The sequence below is a fragment of the Cydia amplana genome, chromosome 13, assembly GCF_948474715.1.
Source record: "Cydia amplana chromosome 13, ilCydAmpl1.1, whole genome shotgun sequence".
Taxonomy (NCBI): domain Eukaryota; kingdom Metazoa; phylum Arthropoda; class Insecta; order Lepidoptera; family Tortricidae; genus Cydia; species Cydia amplana.
In genome coordinates, this window is record NC_086081.1 from 8,577,003 (window position 1) to 8,597,659 (window position 20,657).

The 20,657-nt window shown below is 40.9% G+C and overlaps 1 protein-coding gene across 1 annotated transcript in view; it reads right to left on the reverse strand.

The window, feature by feature from the left end:
* Window positions 1-20,657, reverse strand: part of LOC134653488 (uncharacterized) — a 40,034-nt gene that overhangs the window by 16,704 nt on the left and 2,673 nt on the right. The window contains exons 3-17 of the mRNA XM_063508858.1: window positions 19,696-19,856; window positions 18,764-18,917; window positions 17,814-17,978; window positions 15,703-15,760; window positions 14,135-14,355; window positions 12,576-12,678; window positions 11,301-11,428; window positions 8,600-8,878; window positions 6,911-7,072; window positions 6,195-6,317; window positions 5,736-6,008; window positions 4,765-4,985; window positions 3,241-3,424; window positions 1,996-2,191; window positions 180-574 (exon numbers count right to left, since the gene is read on the reverse strand). Of these exons, the coding sequence (XP_063364928.1) occupies window positions 180-574; window positions 1,996-2,191; window positions 3,241-3,424; window positions 4,765-4,985; window positions 5,736-6,008; window positions 6,195-6,317; window positions 6,911-7,072; window positions 8,600-8,878; window positions 11,301-11,428; window positions 12,576-12,678; window positions 14,135-14,355; window positions 15,703-15,760; window positions 17,814-17,978; window positions 18,764-18,917; window positions 19,696-19,856 (2,823 nt within the window). The remainder of the gene's footprint in view (window positions 1-179; window positions 575-1,995; window positions 2,192-3,240; window positions 3,425-4,764; window positions 4,986-5,735; window positions 6,009-6,194; window positions 6,318-6,910; window positions 7,073-8,599; window positions 8,879-11,300; window positions 11,429-12,575; window positions 12,679-14,134; window positions 14,356-15,702; window positions 15,761-17,813; window positions 17,979-18,763; window positions 18,918-19,695; window positions 19,857-20,657) is intronic.

Below are 20,657 nucleotides of genomic sequence, written 5' to 3' on the forward strand. Positions count from 1 at the left end.
GCATCGACCGGAGTCTTATCTCAACAGCATAAGACCTTCCGGTCGGTGCTACATCTATTGTCAAGTAGCAGTACTGATAGTTCCGCTACTCGATGCTAGATGATAATAGTCTTTTTGGTACTAAAACTGATGTATGGAGTGAGCACTCTATGTATTTTTTTCTCTATGTTAATACCAACCTTATCAAGCGGCACCTTCAAAGTGTACGCACACACTTGCGCCACTTTAGTGTTGATTCCCTGTCCCATTTCTATCCCGCCGTGCGATATCCCCACCGTCCCATCCGCGTGGTACACGGAAATACTCACAGGAAAGTTCCACGAATACCCAATAGGATATGACATGATAGATATATCTAAAGCTCGCTTTTTCCAAGCGTTTTCAGCATTATACTTCTCTATTTCGGCTTTCCGTTCGTCGTATTTAATGTCAGTTTTGAACGATAGAAGTAAGTCTTTCACGGATTCGTGTTTGGGTAATAAGTGCTGTATTTTTATGGCGCTAGGGTCCTTTTTTGTGGCGTGCGCGATTCTGTGCATTATGTGCTCGAGTATTGCTATGCCTTCCGTTGTCCCTGAAAGATATAAAGCTAGGTTACAGATGGCCTAAAACTGAATGTATAGTGTGTAAGAAATTACATATATTTATAATACCCTAAGTCCTTGCGGGAAATGATGATGATGCATGTCCCACAACTAGGTACAGCACCCCTAGCACGTGATTGGCGCGACAGTATCTGTCAGATACTGCCAATTGAATCGAATGTGCTAGCCCGGCTGGTCTCCTTTCAGACATGGAACTGGTTGAAAATTTACATATTGTGTGTGTTACAATCTAGATTGAGTCAAAACATTATTTATTCAAGTAGCAACTAGCACTTTCGTTACCACCAGGCCTGCCATTATGGACGAGGCGAAGCGCCATCTACTTTTGTGGCTACTATTTTTTGCTCTACAGGTCTTGGTTTTTTTTGTCTATCCATGGTATAGTTATATCCTCCTATAAGGCCTAAGTTCCTACCTGTAGTACCTATTCAGTTCGATGTAATTTAAACCATGTTCAATTGGAACAGAGTCGCTTTTGCTTTGTTTCGTTCAATTTTCAAACAACGCAAAATCAACTCTACAATTTAGGTTCAAATTTCAGTGCCAATTGTGGATGTTTCGTTTGTATGGCTGGGCCTTAAGAGGATATAGTATAGACTAACCGGGCGCGCGACACCAGGTGTTGGAATGCTTGTCAGTCAGCACGCTGCGCCCGGTGATACCCCAGCGGCTGGTCTCATACAAGTTGGTCAGCACGCCGACTATATCTATAAACTATGGTACAGTATACTAACCGGGAGCGCGACACCATGTGTTGGAATGCTTGTCAGTCAGCACGCTGTGCCCGGTAACGCCCCAGCGGCTGGTCTCATACAAGTTGGTCAGCACGCCGACTATATCTATAAACTATGGTACAGTATACTAACCGGGAGCGCGACACCATGTGTTGGAATGCTTGTCAGTCAGCACGCTGTGCCCGGTAACGCCCCAGCGGCTGGTCTCATACAAGTTGGTCAGCACGCCGACTATATAAACTATGGTATAGTATACTAACCGGGAGCGCGACACCATGTGTTGGAATGCTTGTCAGTCAACACGCTGTGCCCGGTGACGCCCCAGCGGCTGGTCTCATACAAGTTGGTCAGCACGCCGACTATATCTATAAACTATGGTATAGTATACTAACCGGGAGCGCGACACCAGGTGTTGGAATGCTTGTCAGTCATCACGCTGTGCCCGGTGATGGCCCAGCGGCTGGTCTCATACAAGTTGGTCAGCACGCCGACTATATCTATAAACTATGGTATAGTATACTAACCGGGAGCGCGACACCATGTGTTGGAATGCTTGTCAGTCAGCACGCTGTGCCCGGTGACGCCCCAGCGGCTGGTCTCATACAAGTTGGTCAGCACGCCGACTATATCTATAAACTATGGTATAGTATACTAACCGGGAGCGCGACACCAGGTGTTAGAATGCTTGTCAGTCAGCACGCTGTGCCCGGTGACGCCCCAGCGGCTGGTCTCATACAAGTTGGTCAGCACGCCGACTATGTCGCCGCCCGAACTGTCGTTGAACGAGTATCCGCATTCGGAGTAGTACTTCATGTCCAGGTACTGGATTACGCCTTCGGAGTTTATGCCTATCTGAATGACAAGTATTTATTACGGCTATGAAAATAATTAACAAATAATCATCTCATAAACTGAAATACATGTCATAATATTAAAGAAAAAGTGACGAAGCCCAGTGGTGAAGGCCGGATTCGAACCGGCGTCTTTAGCACTCCGGGCTAACGCCTTGAATCCCTCCCCGTCCCAATTTCTCGACTACGCCTAGACTCAGTAAGATGGCTCTTACTGAGTCTAGGCGTCTTTGACCAACTCTAAGGGCACACTAGATTTGTTCCCAAAGTTGTGTAAATCTTATCGTTTTCAGGGGCCCTTGCGGATACACTTCGACCCATAGGGATCTTTTGTGCAATTACCCCCTAGAGAAGATCCGTCAACTACTCAAGAGCTTTTCCCAGCATATCCATGTGTCGGATGATGGAGCTCATGGGTAGCATTTTAAAGTCCTTTGGTTCCAGATGTCCTGCTCCAAAGTCCTTCATTCTGTGTAAATAATCATCTCCTTTTAACATCGCTTTAGAAAACAGGTCATCTGCTTTAAATTTTCACGATTTTTACACATTATTAACCACCAGACCACGACCATGACCATGAGGGCCATGGGGACAAGGCCGTCCTCAAAACGTCGGAGGTAAATGTTAAAACTTAGATACGCGATTAAGTCCCGTTGTACAATTTAATAACAGGTCATCTATTTGGGCCTGTATCACGGGGGTCGGCAAACTTTTGAAGAAAAGAGCCAATCACACTACTGTGAGTCATCATCAGTTTTTGGAATTTCAACAGCCACAATACTTGATTTGACTGGTCTAAATTCTAAGTGTTAATAATTTGGGTGTATTCAAGAGCCGCGATTGCAGGGTCCCGTTTCTCAAAAGCTTGTAACTTGTAATACAAGCGGATGTCACTTTTTGACAGCTTGTGTTAGAAAGGGACCACTTGTATTACAAGCTTTTGAGAAACGGCCCCAGGTCCAAAGCTCGAGACAGATGTTAAACTAGTATGTTGACTCTGAAAAAAATCGACATTACGTTCTTTTTTCCTTGGTATATAGATAGACTAACCTCATAGTCCGCTCTACACGGCTGCCTCTTCCCCACAATCTGCATGTTGTCGGTGAGCGGGACGGCGAGTGTCGCCGTCCTGCTCAGCGCGCGAGCCACGAGCGCGCACGCGCACGCGAACATCGCCGAGCGAGACGCTTTGCCGCCGTAAGCTCCGCCCACCCGGGGCACCTGCACTTCCACCCTGTATAACAAGTGCAACATTAGGTATAGTGTGTCAAAGGTCTGTTTGATTTCAAACATAGACAGAGAGAATCATACTATCTTTGTCCATAGAGAAATAAAGACAAGAGTGCTCACTCCATACATCAGTTCAGACTATTAATTTCAGTGTCTACATCTAGCATCGAGTAGCGGAACTATCAGTACTGCTATTTGACAATAGATGTAGCACCGACCGGAAAGTCTTATCTCAACAGCATAAGACTTTCCGGTCGGTGCTACATCTATTGTCAAGTAGCATTACTGATAGTTCCACTACTCGATGCTAGATGCTAATAGTCTTTTTGTTACTAAAACTGATGTATGGAGTGAGCACTCTATGTATTTTTTCTCTATGCTTTGTCTAACACTAGTACTAGCACCCAAAAGAAAACGATGAGAATAGTTTTTTTTGTTCCTATTTACTGACAAGATTTGGTTGACCCAGTATATACAATATTTAGGTACATCGGTAAAAAATGCTTGTGACAAGCGAACTGCGTTTCCATAGCCTAATAAGGCCCATGGTCCTACCTATAGTACCTATTCAGTTCGATGTAATTTAAACCATGTTCAATTGAAACAGAGTCGCTTTTGTTTTGTTTCGTTCAATTTTCAATCAACACAAAATCAACTCCATTTCCTACAGTTTAGGTTCAAATTTCAGTGGCAAATTTTGGATGTTTCGTTTGTATGGCTGGGCCCACAGACAATACATCCTCTAGACTGAGCATAGTAACGCTACCCCCTCTGCCACTATTTACGGTAGTTTTACTCCATCTTCGAGTCAAAGTGTCAGAATCCCGTGCCGTGATTGGTCCGTGTCTTTGAACGGACCAATCACGGCACGGGATTCGCTCACCTCGTCCCCCCGCACCCCCGTATTTTTGGCAGCATCGGTTTCATAAAATAATTGCTCTAAACTCCGTCTAGCTAGAGGATTCCTAGTCTATGGCTGGGCCTGGGCCTTAGGAGGATAGTGCAGTGGTACTGGGATGGGACAAAAAACTGCCTTTGATTACGAAAAGAACAGAGGTTTGCTAAGTTGTATGCATAACGGAGTTTATATTCAAGAGTAGTCCGTAGATTTGAAGCTGGCTAGTCCAGCGCTCAAAAAACCAGTGTAGGTGCGCTCTCCGATAACGCGCCTTTGTTACGCATCTCGATGACACATTTTAGACTGGTTCTGTAGCGTTCGACTCGCCGGCACTCAGTAACCGTAGTTCTTGGGTGGTCCCTGCCACACAATAACTTGCAAATTATTTTTCTATTTGTTCATTTTGAATCTTTTTTTTTAATTTTAAATCTACAGACTATACTAACTGGTTTTCCTGAATATTAAGCGCCTGGCTGACAGCAACTTGTACCAAATCCATCCACTGCGTAGAGGAACGCACTACCAGACCGTTTTCGATATTAGTAACGGTGCAACATTGTGTTTCCATAGTGTAGTGGTACTGGGACGGGACGGAAAAGCTGCCTTTGATCACTTGGGTGGTATCCACTCCTTTGTTTGTCGGTTTCACTGATATGTCTTCTCTGACCTGTAAAGAAAGTATTGCGGTTAAGCTAAGTATCTCAATGGTAAATTCATTATATGATGGCTTATTTTCTGTTTGTCAACTACTGCCAACCTCCATTTTTTCCCTCCCACTTTCAAAGCCAGCTTATTAGGATTCCGTATCTCAAAAGGAAAAAAACGGAATCCTTATAGGAGCACTCGTGCGTCTGTCTGTTTGTCCGACCATCCCCCCCCCCCCCTTATCTCCGAAACTACGGGATCTAACATTTTGAAAAAAATATACAAAATATTTACCTATAGATGACAGGAAAACCTATTAGAAATGTGCAGTCAAGCGTGAGTCGGACTTAATGTAATGAACTCTTGGACCGCGAGTCCGACTCGCACTTGGTTTTTGTTTTATATTTACAGCAGCTGACTACCGCCGTTAGTCCTATAGGCTGCCCGTAGTAGGACACTTTAGAACTCACTAAGACTTTTTCGTCCGATTCTTACCAATACCCGTAATGGAACTTAAAAGCTGTCTATTGTTCTTACCCGTCTATCCTTATCTTGAGCCTTCAAAGCATCTTCAATGCTAAGCACCGGGGTCTTTTCATTTTTGTACTGAACTCGAACTAAACCCGCAGCTTTCAAGGCCAGCTTATGGCTGACCGCCGCTATGAGTCCTATAGGCTGCCCGTAGTAGGACACTCTAGAACTCACTAAGACTTTTTCGTCCGATTCTTACCAATACCCGTAATGGACCTTAAAAGCTGTCTATTCTTCTTACCCGTCTGTCCTTATCTTGAGCCTTCAAAGCGTCTTCAATGCTAAGCACTGGGGTCTTTTCATTTTTGTACTGAACTCGAACTAAACCCGCAGCTTTCAAGGCCAGCTTATGACTGACTGCCGCTATGAGTCCTATAGGCTGCCCGTAGTAGGACACTTTAGAACTCGCCAGGATTTCTTCGTCCGATTCCTGCCACGGAACGTCGGATGGCGTGAAGGAATTCTTTCCGGGAATATCTTTGGCGGTGAAGAATGATACTACGCCTGGAAGTTTCTGGAAGAATTAAGTTTTTGAAGATAAATTATGGTCTAAACGGCTTGTCTTGTATAAAGCTTCAAGGAATTTTATAGTCAGCTGCAGAGATAGTTGACAAGGGTCAAGGGTCAAGGGAGGAAGGCCTCCCGCCCTGCAGTTTCTATGCAGGGGGGGCCAGTTATCTCTGCAGCTGACTGTACTTACCAGGGCTTCGCTAGCGTCGATTTTATCGATCTCCCCCACGCAGATAGTAGAGAGGACGAAAGCAACATGCACTTCTCTTGGGGATGTGTTCACGTCACATGTGTATTTCGCTTCCCCCGAGCACTGTGAAACGTAAGCATAAACAGTTGACTCACTATACAAAATGTTTGATAGGAAAATTTAAACACTGTCGAAAAGTAGTTGACTTTCTTTTATTTGAAAAGATTAAGTATGAGAAAGTCCGTACCTAAGATCTGGGTTCCGCGAGATACTGGACTGCGGAAAAGGTTTGCCGCCACTGGCGAATCGAGGGTTCACTGACCCTAGTGCTATTGAAACTAGAGAGAGACAGGTATACTATGTGAGCGAGACCTGTGCACGGGCTGGTTGAGTGGCCAGAGCGACTTGTCCGTGTCATAGGTCTGTGTTCCCCGCGATACTGGTCGTGGTAAAGGTCTCCCGCCGCTGGCGTATCGAGGGTTTACTGATCCTGGTACTATTTAGAAGAGAGATAGATATAGTGTGCGAGTGAGACCTGTGCGAGGGCCTCCAGCTTGGGCACGGGCTGGTTGAGTGGCCAGAGCGACTTGTCCGTGTCAAAGGTCTGTGTTCCGCGCGATACTGGTCGTGGTAAAGATTTACCACCGCTGGCGTATCGAGGGTTCACTGATCCTGCTACTTTTGAGAGAGGGACAGGTATACTGTGTGAGTGAGACCTGTGCGAGGGCCTCCAGCTTCGGCACGGGCTGGTTGAGTGGCCAGAGCGACTTGTCCGTGTCAAAGGTCTGTGTTCCGCGCGATACTGGTCGTAGTAAAGGTTTTCCACCGCTGGCGTATCGAGGGTTCACTGATGCTTCTGGTGCTATTGAGAGGAGGGCCTAGAAAAAAATTTAACATTTATCCTCTAGCCGCCCAGAGACCTATAAAAAGGTCTCCTGTTCCATTCTAATTTGAACTTTGTGTTGACAAAATAAAATTTCATTTTGCTTGGCAAGGTTTGACGTATGGGCAGCTAGAGGATATTTTAGCAAAGATTCGAATTCGACAGCTATTAAATGTGGATAGCTCTGTACGGCGAGCGATTATTATCCCTGTCCTTTTATCTCTTAGGTACAATCACCATCAGATATATCGGAGCGACCAAGGCGCTCAGAAATATCTGAACACGCCTCTATTGTCAGGGCGTTAGAGTGCGTGTTCAGATATTATGAACGCCTTGACTGTACCTACCTACGTAATACTGTCGTCAGAGTTGCGTGTTTCGTGGTATAGGTAAAGAAAGCTTTCAAAACAGGTGATATCAAAATTTGGACGCCCATTTTGTGTTCCCCATCACATATCCGTAAATAAAAATGTTTTGAATCGCTGAAAATTAGTTTACACTCTTTACTTTTCTTTCTTCAACTGACCTTATAAAAAAGACCCAAGGCGATACTCTTCCTACATTCCGCCGACGGTTCAGGGGGATCTTCCACCGGTACCAACTCGTCAACCAACAGCGGTACTCCTTTCTTCAAGACATCTTCTAAATTGACACCAATAAGCGCCTTCTCCGTCTTACTAGCCCTTATGAAGTCTGGAGCTATGTTGCCAAAGACCACGTTGCAATTGGTGAGGGCGTTAAAGGCTCTAACCTAACTCAAAGTAAATTTACCTACCTTATAGAACAGTCCCACGGCGATACTCTTCCTACATTCCGCCGACGGTTCAGGGGGATCTTCCACCGGTACCAACTCCTCAACCAGCAGCGGTACTCCTTTCTTCAAGGCATCTTCTAAATTGACGCCAATAAGCGCCTTCTCCGTTCTACTAGCCTTTATGAAGTCGGGAGCTATGTTGCCAAAGACCACGTTGCAATTGGTGAGGGCGTTAAAGGCTCTAACCTAACTCAAAGTAAATTTACCTACCTTATAGAACAGTCCCACGGCGATACTCTTCCTACATTCTGCCGACGGTTCAGGGGGATCTTCCACCGGTACCAACTCGTCAACCAGCAGCGGTACTCCTTTCTTCAAGGCATCTTCTAAATTGACCCCAATAAGTGCCTTCTCCGTCTTACTAGCCCTTATGAAGTCGGGAGCTATGTTGCCAAAGACCACGTTGCAATTGGTGAGGGCGTTAAAGGCTCTAACCTAACTCAAAGTAAATTTACCTACCTTATAGAACAGTCCCACGGCGATACTCTTCCTACATTCTGCCGACGGTTCAGGGGGATCTTCCACCGGTACCAACTCGTCAACCAGCAGCGGTACTCCTTTCTTCAAGGCATCTTCTAAATTGACCCCAATAAGTGCCTTCTCCGTCTTACTAGCCCTTATGAAGTCGGGAGCTATGTTGCCAAAGACCACGTTGCAATTGGTGAGGGCGTTAAAGGCTCTAACCTAACTCAAAGTAAATTTACCTACCTTATAGAACAGGCCCACGGCGATACTCTTCCTACATTCCGCCGACGGTTCAGGGGGATCTTCCACCGGTACCAACTCGTCAACCAGCAGCGGTACTCCTTTCTTCAAGACATCTTCTAAATTGACCCCAATAAGCGCCTTCTCCGTCTTACTAGCCCTTATGAAGTCTGGAGATATGTTGCCAAAGACCAGGGTGCATTTGGTGATGGCGTTGGAGGTTAGTCTGAAGAGGAAGCCGGCGTTTACGATGGCGTGCGCGTTTTGGGCGCGAGGCATTATCTGTAAGATGGAAATACCGTAGATAGAAGTAGAGTAGATTAATTAAAAATTAAAAAACACGACTGCAGTTTAAAAGCGAACTGAAAAGCTAGAAATAATTTTTAGTTATGTTAGGTACTCAACTTAATGAATGTAAAATAGAATATAAGTGTTCAGTCAGGGTAATAAACAGCAATCGGAAAAGTTTAGGCTCATTTAGGATCGTGATTGTACCTGCATATTTTATTTCGATTGCAGTCGGGGACCTGTGAATGAGAAAATTTCAATATATCAAGGTCCCCGACTGCAATCGAAATAAAATATGCAGGTACAGTCACGATCCTAAATGAGCCTAAACTTTTCCGATTGCTGTTTATTACCCTGCCTGACTGAACACTTATATTCTATTTTACATTCATTAAGTTGAGTACCTAACATAACTAAAAATTATTTCTAGCTTTTCAGTTCGCTTTTAAACTGCAGTCGTGTTTTTTAATTTTTAATTAATTTATTTTATTTTATACATTTTAGTGACCATACAAACCAGCCAAATTTTTTATGATTTAAGACAATTTAGTTTCTTCAAGGAGATTTCATCACGTTGATCTTTGATATGTTAGCATAAAACGTGCTTAAAAACCTAACTAGGTCTGACCCAAAAACCAGACGTATTGTAAAGTGCTATATGGCTTAATAATAATATCTCTGCAACTACATAATTATTTCCTATTAGTTGGCTTTCGGCCTTCGCAATTAAGATACTTGGGGAAGCTGCAGAAAGCGTGCACCTTTCTTACGCTCCGGGCCTTCGGCCCTACGCGAAGTTCGGCCTTCGGCCTTCGCAATTAAGATACTTGGGGAAGCTGCAGAAAGCGTGCACCTTTCTTACGCTCCGGGCCTTCGGCCCTACGCGAAGCTCGTCCTTCGGCCTTCGCAATTAAGATACTTGGGGAAGCTGCAGAAAGCATGCAGCTTTCTTACGCCCCGGGCCTTCGGCCCTACACGAAGCTCGGCCTTCGGCCTTCGCAATTAAGAAATTTGGGGAAGCTGCAGAAAGCGTGCACCTTTCTTACGCTCCGGGCCTTCGGCCCTACGCGAAGCTCGGCCTTCGATCTTCGCAATTAAGATACATTGGGGAAGCTGCAGAAAGCGTGCAGCTTTCCTACGCTCCGGGCCTCCGGCCCTACGCGAAGCTCGGCCTTCGGCTTTCGTAATTAAGAAACTTGAGGAAGCTGCAGAGAGCGTGCACCTTTCTTACGGCCTTCGCAATTAAGATACTTGGGGAACCTGCAGAAAGCATGCACCTTTCTTACGCTCCGGGCCTTCGGCCCTACGCAAAGCTCGGCCTTCGGCCTTCGCAATTTAAAATATGATTAATATAATACCTATATATAATTTTTTTTATGATCAGCGGTCAAACCACTTCCTTTTAATATCCCAACAATAGGATAATATTTGGTTTTATGAGATTAGCTTTTTTTAATAAATTTTGTAAATTTTCTTAAAATTGGACTTAAACCCTCATATTGTATATATATTATTGATCGTCTTTCAAAGCGCTTCATTTTGATGCCCTACTCGATGGGTTTGCAAGATATTCTTTTCTTAAGGTTGCGTAATATGGCGTATTAAGTCCGCCATATTGATTTTGTAATGACGTCACATAGCCTATGTCACCCGGGATGACGTAAGGATTCTAATGATATATCATACATCTAAATCGGTTAAGGCATTCTGAAGTTATCGTGGAATAAAGAAACTCACATACATATATACATACAAACATGAACGCTGAAAACAATACACTCTTTTTTTTGGGCAGTCGTGTAAAAAAGGCGACAAATTTGAAATTTGGGGAAGCTGCAGAAAGCGTGCACGTTTCTTACGCTCCGGACCTTCGGCCCTACGCGAAGCTCGGCCTTCGATCTTCGCAATTAAGATACATTGGGGAAGCTGCAGAAAGCGTGCAGCTTTCCTACTACTACTACTAAATTTCAAAAGAAAAATTGAATTTCGCACCTTTTTTTACTGACAAGATTTGTCTACTGACAATATCTGCTTGACCAAGTATAGCCCCATCAGGTTGACTTGATCGCGTCAGGATATATTTTTTAATTTTACGTCTAATATATTTTTTATAAATGACAATCAAAATGCAATTGTACATGCAAAGCTTCAAAGTCGGTTTTTGGCTGGCTTTAGACTGGTGGTTGCTTAGGGATTAATGAATGTGTCAAATAAGTCGTTTGCGACTCCAATAATGCAGAGACGCCTTATAACTATAAGTACTAAATCACCCGCATCCCGCATTATTTGAATGATTGTTTCTTTGATTTTGCTACTCCAATTTAATCTTGTCTTAAAAAAAATAATCTTTATTCAGAAGAATATACTATAGGTATATTCTCGTCATAATATTATAGCTATGTATGTAATTAAGTACCTTGTAAGTTCTAATGTGGTTGTTCTCTGAAAGCGGCGGCAGTTTCACATTCAAAATCAACTTGTCCTTCAGATCCAAGCTTAGAAAATCTTGCATTTTCACAACGGTTTTTTCCAACTTGCTGTTAACTGCGAGAAATGTACAAATATGTTTCTAGTAGGTTAATATACAACTTCGTATAATTAAATAATTTTATTTCTTATTAAGATTTCAAAACCTAAACAGAGTTCTGCCCCTTTGAGTACCTACCCCTAGTGCTTATATAGTGCGTCAAGCAAATCTTGCCAGTAGCAATGTACTGCAAATTAAAGTAGGGTAACACCATGTAACACTCAAAGAGCAGAATTGCGCTAAGAAAAGCAGCAATGTACATCGAACCAAAACGTGTTTATTTTCCGCCCTTCATACGTCAGTTCGAGTGAATGATCATAACCTCAAATTTTAGTAATGTTTACCGTCAACGAGCATGATTGTACATTGTAGGCACTTTAGCTTTGCTTGAGGTTATGCATAATCTTGGTATTTAATGGTGACAGCAGAAATTTCTCTTGAAATAAAAACGATTAAGAATGTAAACAATAAGATGATGGCTGTCATTCACGATCCACATTCCACAGATAACTCACAGATGACACGCGATTTTGGAATTATTCGAACACAGTGTTGCTAACCCGCGATTTTTCAAATTTGCCGCCTTTTGCTACTGACAAGATTTGGTTGATCCAGTATAGTAAAAATCCCCTGCCATGTAATTCTCTTTAGATAGGTACTCGTATAATTCGTCAGGTGACAACCAAAACTCACTAATGACTACCCCAAGTTCAGAGCCATAGTGAACCGTAGGTACTAGTACCAAAACAATGTTGATATTTGTTTTTTTTATGCAATTAGTAAGTTTTGGATGTGGATATCTTTAGTTTACTTTTATATTTATATTTTTGTTTAATCTTTCAGAATTAAACCATTACTGAGCATTTCTCAAATTATTTGTACATTTTGATCACATTTTAGACTTCTATAAAAATTGGTATGCTGGTAAAGTACATGAAGCTGAACAATTTCCACCATATTTCCCAAAATGTCCAAGAAAATTTGTATGAAACATTCCTCTTTTGTTACCAAATGTGTAAGGAAATTTTCTTGGACATTTTGGGAAATATGGTGGAAATTGTTCAGCTTCATGTACTTTACCAGCATACCAATTTTTATAGAAATCTAAGATGTGATCGAAATGTACAAATTATTTGAGAAATGCTCTACTATATGAAGGCGTACCTATAGTGACGCTAGCCTCCACGGTTTCGAGAAGCAGGAACACGTCTGAAGGGAATGCGTGATGCGCCGCCTTCAATGCCAAGTTGCCACCAATAGTGCCAATCTGGAAATTATCAAAGTTTGTCAATGACCTATGAATGATAAGTATTATATAACCATATACATATATGTATAGGTATATTTATTTATTTATTTAGTGTACTCTTAGTCGTAAGGTATAATTTTACTTTGCTCAAGTTACTTTTTTTTTGTTTATTTGGCGCTTTTCTGTTTGGCCCTATGGTTGACTGGTAGGGAATGCCTATAGCGGCATTAAGGCCGCCTGTTGTACTCTTTTATTATGTGCAATAAAGTTTAAATAAATAAATAAATACATGGGTACATGGGTAAGGAGGACAAAAATACTACCATATTATTTCATTACCATTACCTACGAGTCTGTATCTGTTATGTATCTGTTTTTTGTTTATAAATTGCGCCGTTTTCAACCAAGAGGGTACTTATTGTCGGTTGTCAATAAGGCGCTATTTCCATAAAGCTTCAATTTGAAACCAACCTTATCGACAACTGACAATGTGGTACTTTTTAGGGTTCCGTACCCAAAGGGTAAAAACGGGACCCTATTACTAAGACTCCGCTGTCCGTCCGTCCGTCCGTCTGTCACCAGGCTGTATCTCACGAACCGTGATAACAACAAACACTAAAAACAGAATAAAATAAAGATTTAAGTGGGGCTCCCATACAACAAACGTGATTTTTGACCGAAGTTAAGCAACGTCGGACGGGGTCAGTACTTGGATGGTGACCGTTTTTTTGCTTGTTTTGCTCTATTTTTTGTTGATGGTGCGGAACCCTCCATTCGCGAGTCCGACTCGCACTTGGCCGGTTTTTAGTTGAAAACGTCACAATTTTCGCATACCATTTAAGCTTGTCTCATTCTCTTTCGGTGCTCGGTATATAACATGCGCAGTTGTACACAGCTGTAGCTTTGCCTAGCCTCGTTCCGCTCACCATATACATTAGCTAGGGTAGTTCGAACCTAGTTGTATTTTTGAATGAGACAAAGGATATACTGCTTTGTTTCTTTGTACAAAAGTTGAAATTACATTGAATCGTAACTTACACTCTGTTTTAAAGAGATTGAAACACAGTGTACATCGTAATGTACACTCCGTTTCAACGGAATTTCAACTTTGTATTGTACATTTGACCTTGGAGGAGGCTTTTACCCAAAGGGGGTCCATTCAAAAATTAATCTAGATTTAAATTTTAATCAATTATAACTATTTTGTTAAATTAATTAATCTAATTATGTTAAATTAACTACTTATTGAATGTTACGTAATTATTTATCTATATCATATTGCAATGTATTTATTTTTCGCATGGACAAATAAAAAAACTTTATTATTATTATTATTGTACATTGGGTGGCATAAGGCCAGCAGGCGCGACTAAAGAGCATGACCTCTGTCAGCGCCATGCTGACGCCTGGCACCAAGTCCATATCTCAGTAGAACTTCTTTATAGGATATACTCGTATATTGATAAGGACTTACATTTCTAACAGGCACATGCGCAACAAGGTCCAGATGATCATAGAAGTACTTCAGATACCGGAAGTCACTCTCATTAGACCGGAGAGTGCAGGTGGCCATTACTTCCGTCATCGGCATGCCAGCGCCTATTACCAGGTTCATGTCTTTGTATGACTCCTTTAGAGCGGTGATTGAGGATATGTCGATGAGGATTCGGGCGTCTGCTGTTATTGGATACACGCCTACGTGCAGAAAAAAAAATGTATGCGATATTTATTAAAATAAAAGTAAAGGATGGCTCTATCATGAATCAGGCATCTTCAAATCAAAGTTATTGATTTGAGGACCACACTGAACCTTAGATATAGTTGGTCGCGCAAATCTTGTCAGTAGAAAAAGGCGGTAAATTTGAAAAATCGCGGGTTAGCAACACTTTGTTCGAAAATTGCGTGTCATTTATATCTTATCTGTGGAACTGTTTTGTTTAGATTTCGTCGTTGCTCGATGTACATCGCTGCTTTTTGTTCGTTTCTTAGGGATACCAGCATACTTTAGTTTGCTTTACATTGCTACTGATATATCCAGCTTGACAGACTATACATTCGCGAGCCCAAAAACTTGACTCTCGCTATCACTATCGCCAGGCTTTCGACTCCCTTGCTTTTTTACCGCTTGCCGGATTAAGAGGAACCGCGAATCATAGTTTTAAGACGTGATATAAAACACAGTATTTAGGTATATTACTTTAGTTTGGTAAAGTCAAAACAAACAGCGGTTTCAGTGGAAGTAAAAGAAACAAGTGAAGTGAATCAATATGCCCCGCCGCGCAAAACCACCTATATGTAGAAAACAAGTGCAAATTTATCGTTTATTGCAAGGAGTAGGTACAATTTCTTTGCATGCAGCACAAAGATCACAATATTATAGTGAATAGGAAAATGCCAATAGCTGTACTATATATGTGTTATTGTTTAGTGATCTTTTAACTCACATTTATAGACGGGTCTATCGCGAAATTTATTTTTCACCTCAGCAGCTCGAACAAGGTTACTTTGCTACTTAAAAACAGTGATGCGATTTTGCTCGCTGTTTTTAAGTAGCAAAGTACCCTTGTTCGATCTGCTGAGGTGAAAACTTAATTGTTGGTATATCTTAAGAAAACATGAGTGAATAGAGGTAAGTGATGAAGAAGGAATACATTTTTCGGGTTCTCTAATATGTTCTCACTGCTGAGGTGAAAAGTTTTGTGAACTACACGAGATCAAAGGTTATTTACATCTCGTGCGCTTTTGAGTCCCTTACTACGCTCAAGATTCTAAATTAGATCTAGTATAGAATCTTTCGCTTGCACAGGACTCAAAATAAGCACTTGAAGAAATATCAAACTTTGATCACTTGTTGTACAAATAGCTATTATTACCTTTATTTACCGACGGTTCGACACAGGTTTCACTGGTTGTGGTCGCGGCTAACCGCGTGTGTGTGTTTGTGTAGTGTAATAATAAATTTCGCGATAGACCCGTCTATAAATGTGAGTTAATATGTGTTCAAAACGCGAAAGTTTTAAATATAGTTTTATATATAGTTACCTTTTCCTGTATTTCCGGCAATGAGACGGTAACTATCAGTCCCTTCTCTGCTAAGCACCTAAAAATGTAAGGATATATTGATTTAAACCACAGATATAGGAAGGAAGGAGATCGGGCATGCCCGGCGATTTGTATTGAATACGCCTGTCGCAAGTTCTCGAACACACACAAAGCACCAGTAATTATAAAGACAACGCACGCACACACCTAAAGTACGCACACTTGTAGATGGACGCTCCTATTGCACAATACACGCACATCATTTCAATGTCTGTGTACATGCGAACGACCAGCGAGTCGTGTCATCACGCACGCACACAACGATAATTACGGGAACTGAGCCGGGACACCGTGATATCGATATTTGATCGACTGTCGGAAAAGACTGTGTGTCGATAACTTCATGAACACTATTCAAATATAAATATTCGGAATTTATGGAATAAATTTACTTGTTAAAACAAGACATTTGATTTAAGTAGATATTAGTAGTTTATCAAAAAATAAGGAATGTACAGTTACATAAACTTTACGTAACTGTAAATTATTATGCTTAAATTGCTTAATAATGTACAGTTGCATATATTACTTTATCTAGTACACACATATTAAAAAATGTCATATGATGTGTTCAGAAAAAAGGCATTCGAAATTTGATTGCAATAATAAAATCGAATTTTTGATTATTAATTTATTATAGAGCAATAAAAAACAATAATTTTCTTATCTGTGCAAATGCACGCGGGTATATTACGTTTAATATTTATAGTCAATTACTACCCAGTAAAATGAACCCGAGACCTCGTGCACAGTAGGCAGACACTGTAGCAATCTGTAGCATCACTCAAGGAGAGGCTTAAAAAATTGTGGCTTTCCGATACATAAGTAATTCGGTTTTCCTCGATTAGTACTTCTTTAGTTTCCTTTACTTTTCTGGTTCGAGCTCATATCTATTTATTTATGATATATATTGAGTATTTATTTATTTTATTTAGGTTATATTTATATATATATATACGCTTTATTTTATTTATTTAAGTATTTCTATTTATATTTATATATATATATTATTTGTAGCAATGTGTATTCAAAACTTGCATTTCATTAATTTTAGTGATTGTACACTATTGTTTTTGTTTGTCATTCATCGTTACTTTTGTTTATTCGTTTCCTCAAAGGTTAACTGGAAGAGATCCCATACAGGGATAAGTTTGCCTTTGTTGTATTTAATTTACTCTGTAACTATGTTTCTCGTTTTTATTTCCATGTGCAATAAAGTATATACATACATATGTACATACATATGTATGTACATACCATTAGGTAACCAATTACACAAAATTTATACTAAATAATATTATAATAATATATTATATTAAAGACAGTAACCATCTTTAAATTTTTTAATTATTTTTAGCGTCAACTAACCCTGGGCTGGTTTTATCGATACGTGTTATAGTGCCGCACAGCACTATCCAAGCGGAGCACATCGCTGCTGCACTATGAGAAAATTTCTCATTGAGTGAATCGTTTTGTACCCAGTTCATTGCGGCGTAAACACTGTACTTTGCAATCATGTTACTTGTACAGCAGCAATGTATAATGAAACATATTAAATGACAAGCAAGTGTAAGCTTACATGGATACAAGTCGGAATATTACGTTGAATTCGTGGTTTTATTTGAAATAAGTAGTGAAACCTGTGAAAAGTGATCTCATTGGTCTGGAAATTAATCAAATCACTGCGATGTTTACAAGTAATTATTGCACAACTCGGCATTTTGGTAAAAAACAGAAGTTTTTCGGTGAACAGCGCGCGTGCATACTCGGTAACAACGGACGGCGAACTGGCGGCGTCGTATGCTCAATGAGCTAACATCTGCGACACGGCCGCCGGCGGCTTGTCCGCTCTCTAGTATTATATGCTCTGAGATTTAAACTAACACGATTCTCACTCATGTAAAGATAGTTTTTAAAGTCCGCCAACATTGATAGGTATTAGGTACTCCTAAATTAAAAATATATGCTCAAGAATGAAAGAAGACGGCATTATTATGTAAATTGTTTAATGAACAGGTACATAGTACCCATGTACTACAAACAGTACAAACCTTAAACACATCCTTGATATTATATGCCTTGTACCACCGATTCACATTCATCCCCAATTGTAATAATACTTCGGGCTTGTTTTCTATCAAACACCAATCTTCTTCACTGTTACATTTCTTCTCACACTTGTTAAGGCATTTTATTTTATCTAGGTCTTCCATGTCCTGTTAAAAGGAGTTAACTTACTTAAATAGGATAAATACTCGTAGGACGATAGGTTTAAATTAAAAGCGATAAATTTCTTGCTCCAGAGGTCGCCTTAAAGCCCAAAAACTCATAAAAATGAAATCTTTAATACCTCTTGGACACAGTAAGTTGCGCCCTCCGCACGAGCTTCTTCACTACATAGTATTAAAACAAAGTCGCTTTGCGCTGTCTGTCTGTCCCTATGTATGCTTAGATCTTTAAAACTACGCAATGGATTTTTTAAATAGATAGAGTGATCCAAGAGGAAGGTTTATGTATAATTTGTTAATCCGTGCGAAGCCGGGGCGGGTCGCCTCTGACCACGCTAAATTTGCACACACTTGGCAGTAAGAACGCATTAAACGCATACATTTACATATCCCTAATATAAGCTCCATACTTGACGTAGCACTTGGCATGAAAACTAAGCGTGGCCCGACTATAGATTTGTTTGTACGGTCAGCAGTGATAGTAAATTGCTAACTGTACATGACGTCCGATATATTTTAACAGTAAAACTTTTGCGTCTTGTCTACATTTTATACGTATTATTAACTAGCGACCTGCCCCGGGTTCGCACGGGTTAACAAATTATACAAAAGCCTTCCTCTTGAATCACTATATCTGTTTAAAAAAAACGCATCAAAATCCGTTGCGTAGTTTTAAAGATCTAAGCATACATAGGGACAGAGAGCGGGAAGCGACTTTGTTTTTTTATACTATGTAGTGATTAAAACAAAAAAATACAGAATACAACACTCACCTGTACTTTCTTCTTTAGCCTGTCATCAGCGTCAGTGGCGAAGCTTTTGAAGGCGTCGAGAATAGGCCGGTAGCCTGTACAACGACACATGTTGCCTCCGAAAGACTTTTCCACTTGTTGCATGGTTAGTCGCTTATGCGAGCTCTCATACAGGCTAAAACAATTTATTTTAGAGTCTGTGCGAAAAGAGAAGTCGTGAAATGTATGGGGCCCGATACATTCCACGACTCTTCTCTTTCCGAACAGAATCTAGAAGATATTTCGCAATCATAACTAACATACATTCTTTCAAAGCAGTGCTATTCACTAACTAGAAGCGAGGCGAAGTCGAGGACTTCAAAACGACTGGATAGATTAATGTTTTCCGATAATTACGGTTATTTATGAGGATCAAAGTATATATGTAAGCAATACACAAGTCAGAAATGTGTGTCAAAGTCTTAACATCGGTATACGACGCAGGGATCGGATACCGGTATTTTTTGTATGGGAACGGAAACGGTATTTTTTCGTTCTTTGCTAATTACTTCATTTCTAATTGAGCAATCTAATAATACGAAGTCGTAACCTAAAAACACAACTGAGTCCTACATTTCTAGTATAAAATAATTCGAAAAATATGCTTATTTCTAAGTTTTTGCAAAAAACCGGTTCCGATCCCTGATACGACGCTCGAAAAGGTTTTTCCTACCTAAGGGCTAATTTAGACGAGGAGAGAACTCGCATGCGAGTTTCATAACATTGAGTCATTTGTTCGGTCGGCTGAATTAACGTAACCTCAATGGTGCGCAATGTAACTAAAATCGTATACGAGTTCGCGCGCCGTCAAAATCAGCCCTAAGTAATAAAGGTGTGATGTCACATCTACTCGTATCGCAGCCCATCGCTATGCAGAACAATTCAACCATAGTCGATCCAGCAAGCGTACATACCTGTACATATTCATGACCCATCCTGGCGTGCAGTACCCGCACTGCGTGCCGTTGAACGTAGCGAGTCGTTTCTGGATGGGGTGGTAGCCATCCTTCCGGTTCCCTGCCCCCTCGACTGTGGTGATGTCCCAGTCGTGGCAAGATAACACGTGGACCAGACACTAGAGAAATAATAAAGACATTTATCATCACATTTGCTTGTAAAGCCCGCGTTGTGGGTTATTCCCACACTTACCACCAACCATGGTCTAATAAAACATGGTCTTCTCTTCCCAGAGTGTCACTTGCCTACGTCACAATAACATTGCCACTTTATTTCAACATAACATGTTACATGGGTACATTATATCTATGGTTAATAAGTTAAAATATTTCTTTATAATTTTATAATTTTCATTTATATGTATTTTATCTTAAATTTTACAATAACACGTCATTTTTAATTATTCGTTAGCAATATCTTCCGATTCACGAAAGAAATTTCAGACGTTCGGGTAATTCTGTTTACACTACTGGCATCACAGGATAGCGCTGTCACATTTGACAATCCGCCATTTTGTCCCTGACCGTCATCCTTGTCGAACGCGTGTTAATTGATATTTCCTTCTCGCTCAGTGTCAGCAGTCGCAGTGTTTTCCAAACTTTTCACGTCGTAAGCTTGGTAATTAATGATTGGTTACGAAAATGGTTGGCTGCTCTATTCGGAACTGTAAGAGTAGGAGTGAAAAGTGCAGTATAGATTTGTTTTATTTTACTATGTTTCTACATGAATAACTTAAAATTAATGCCGTTAAAATAATTTTCACCGTTGGTTAAAATTCTCCCACATTTTAAAGTTTGAGAACCTGTAAACAGCATGATGACGTAGGCAAGTGACAGTTAGGTCATTCGCGAATCTCGGAAGAGAGTACCAGGCGGAGTATATTATTATACCATGCCACCAACACAGAATAAATAATAGT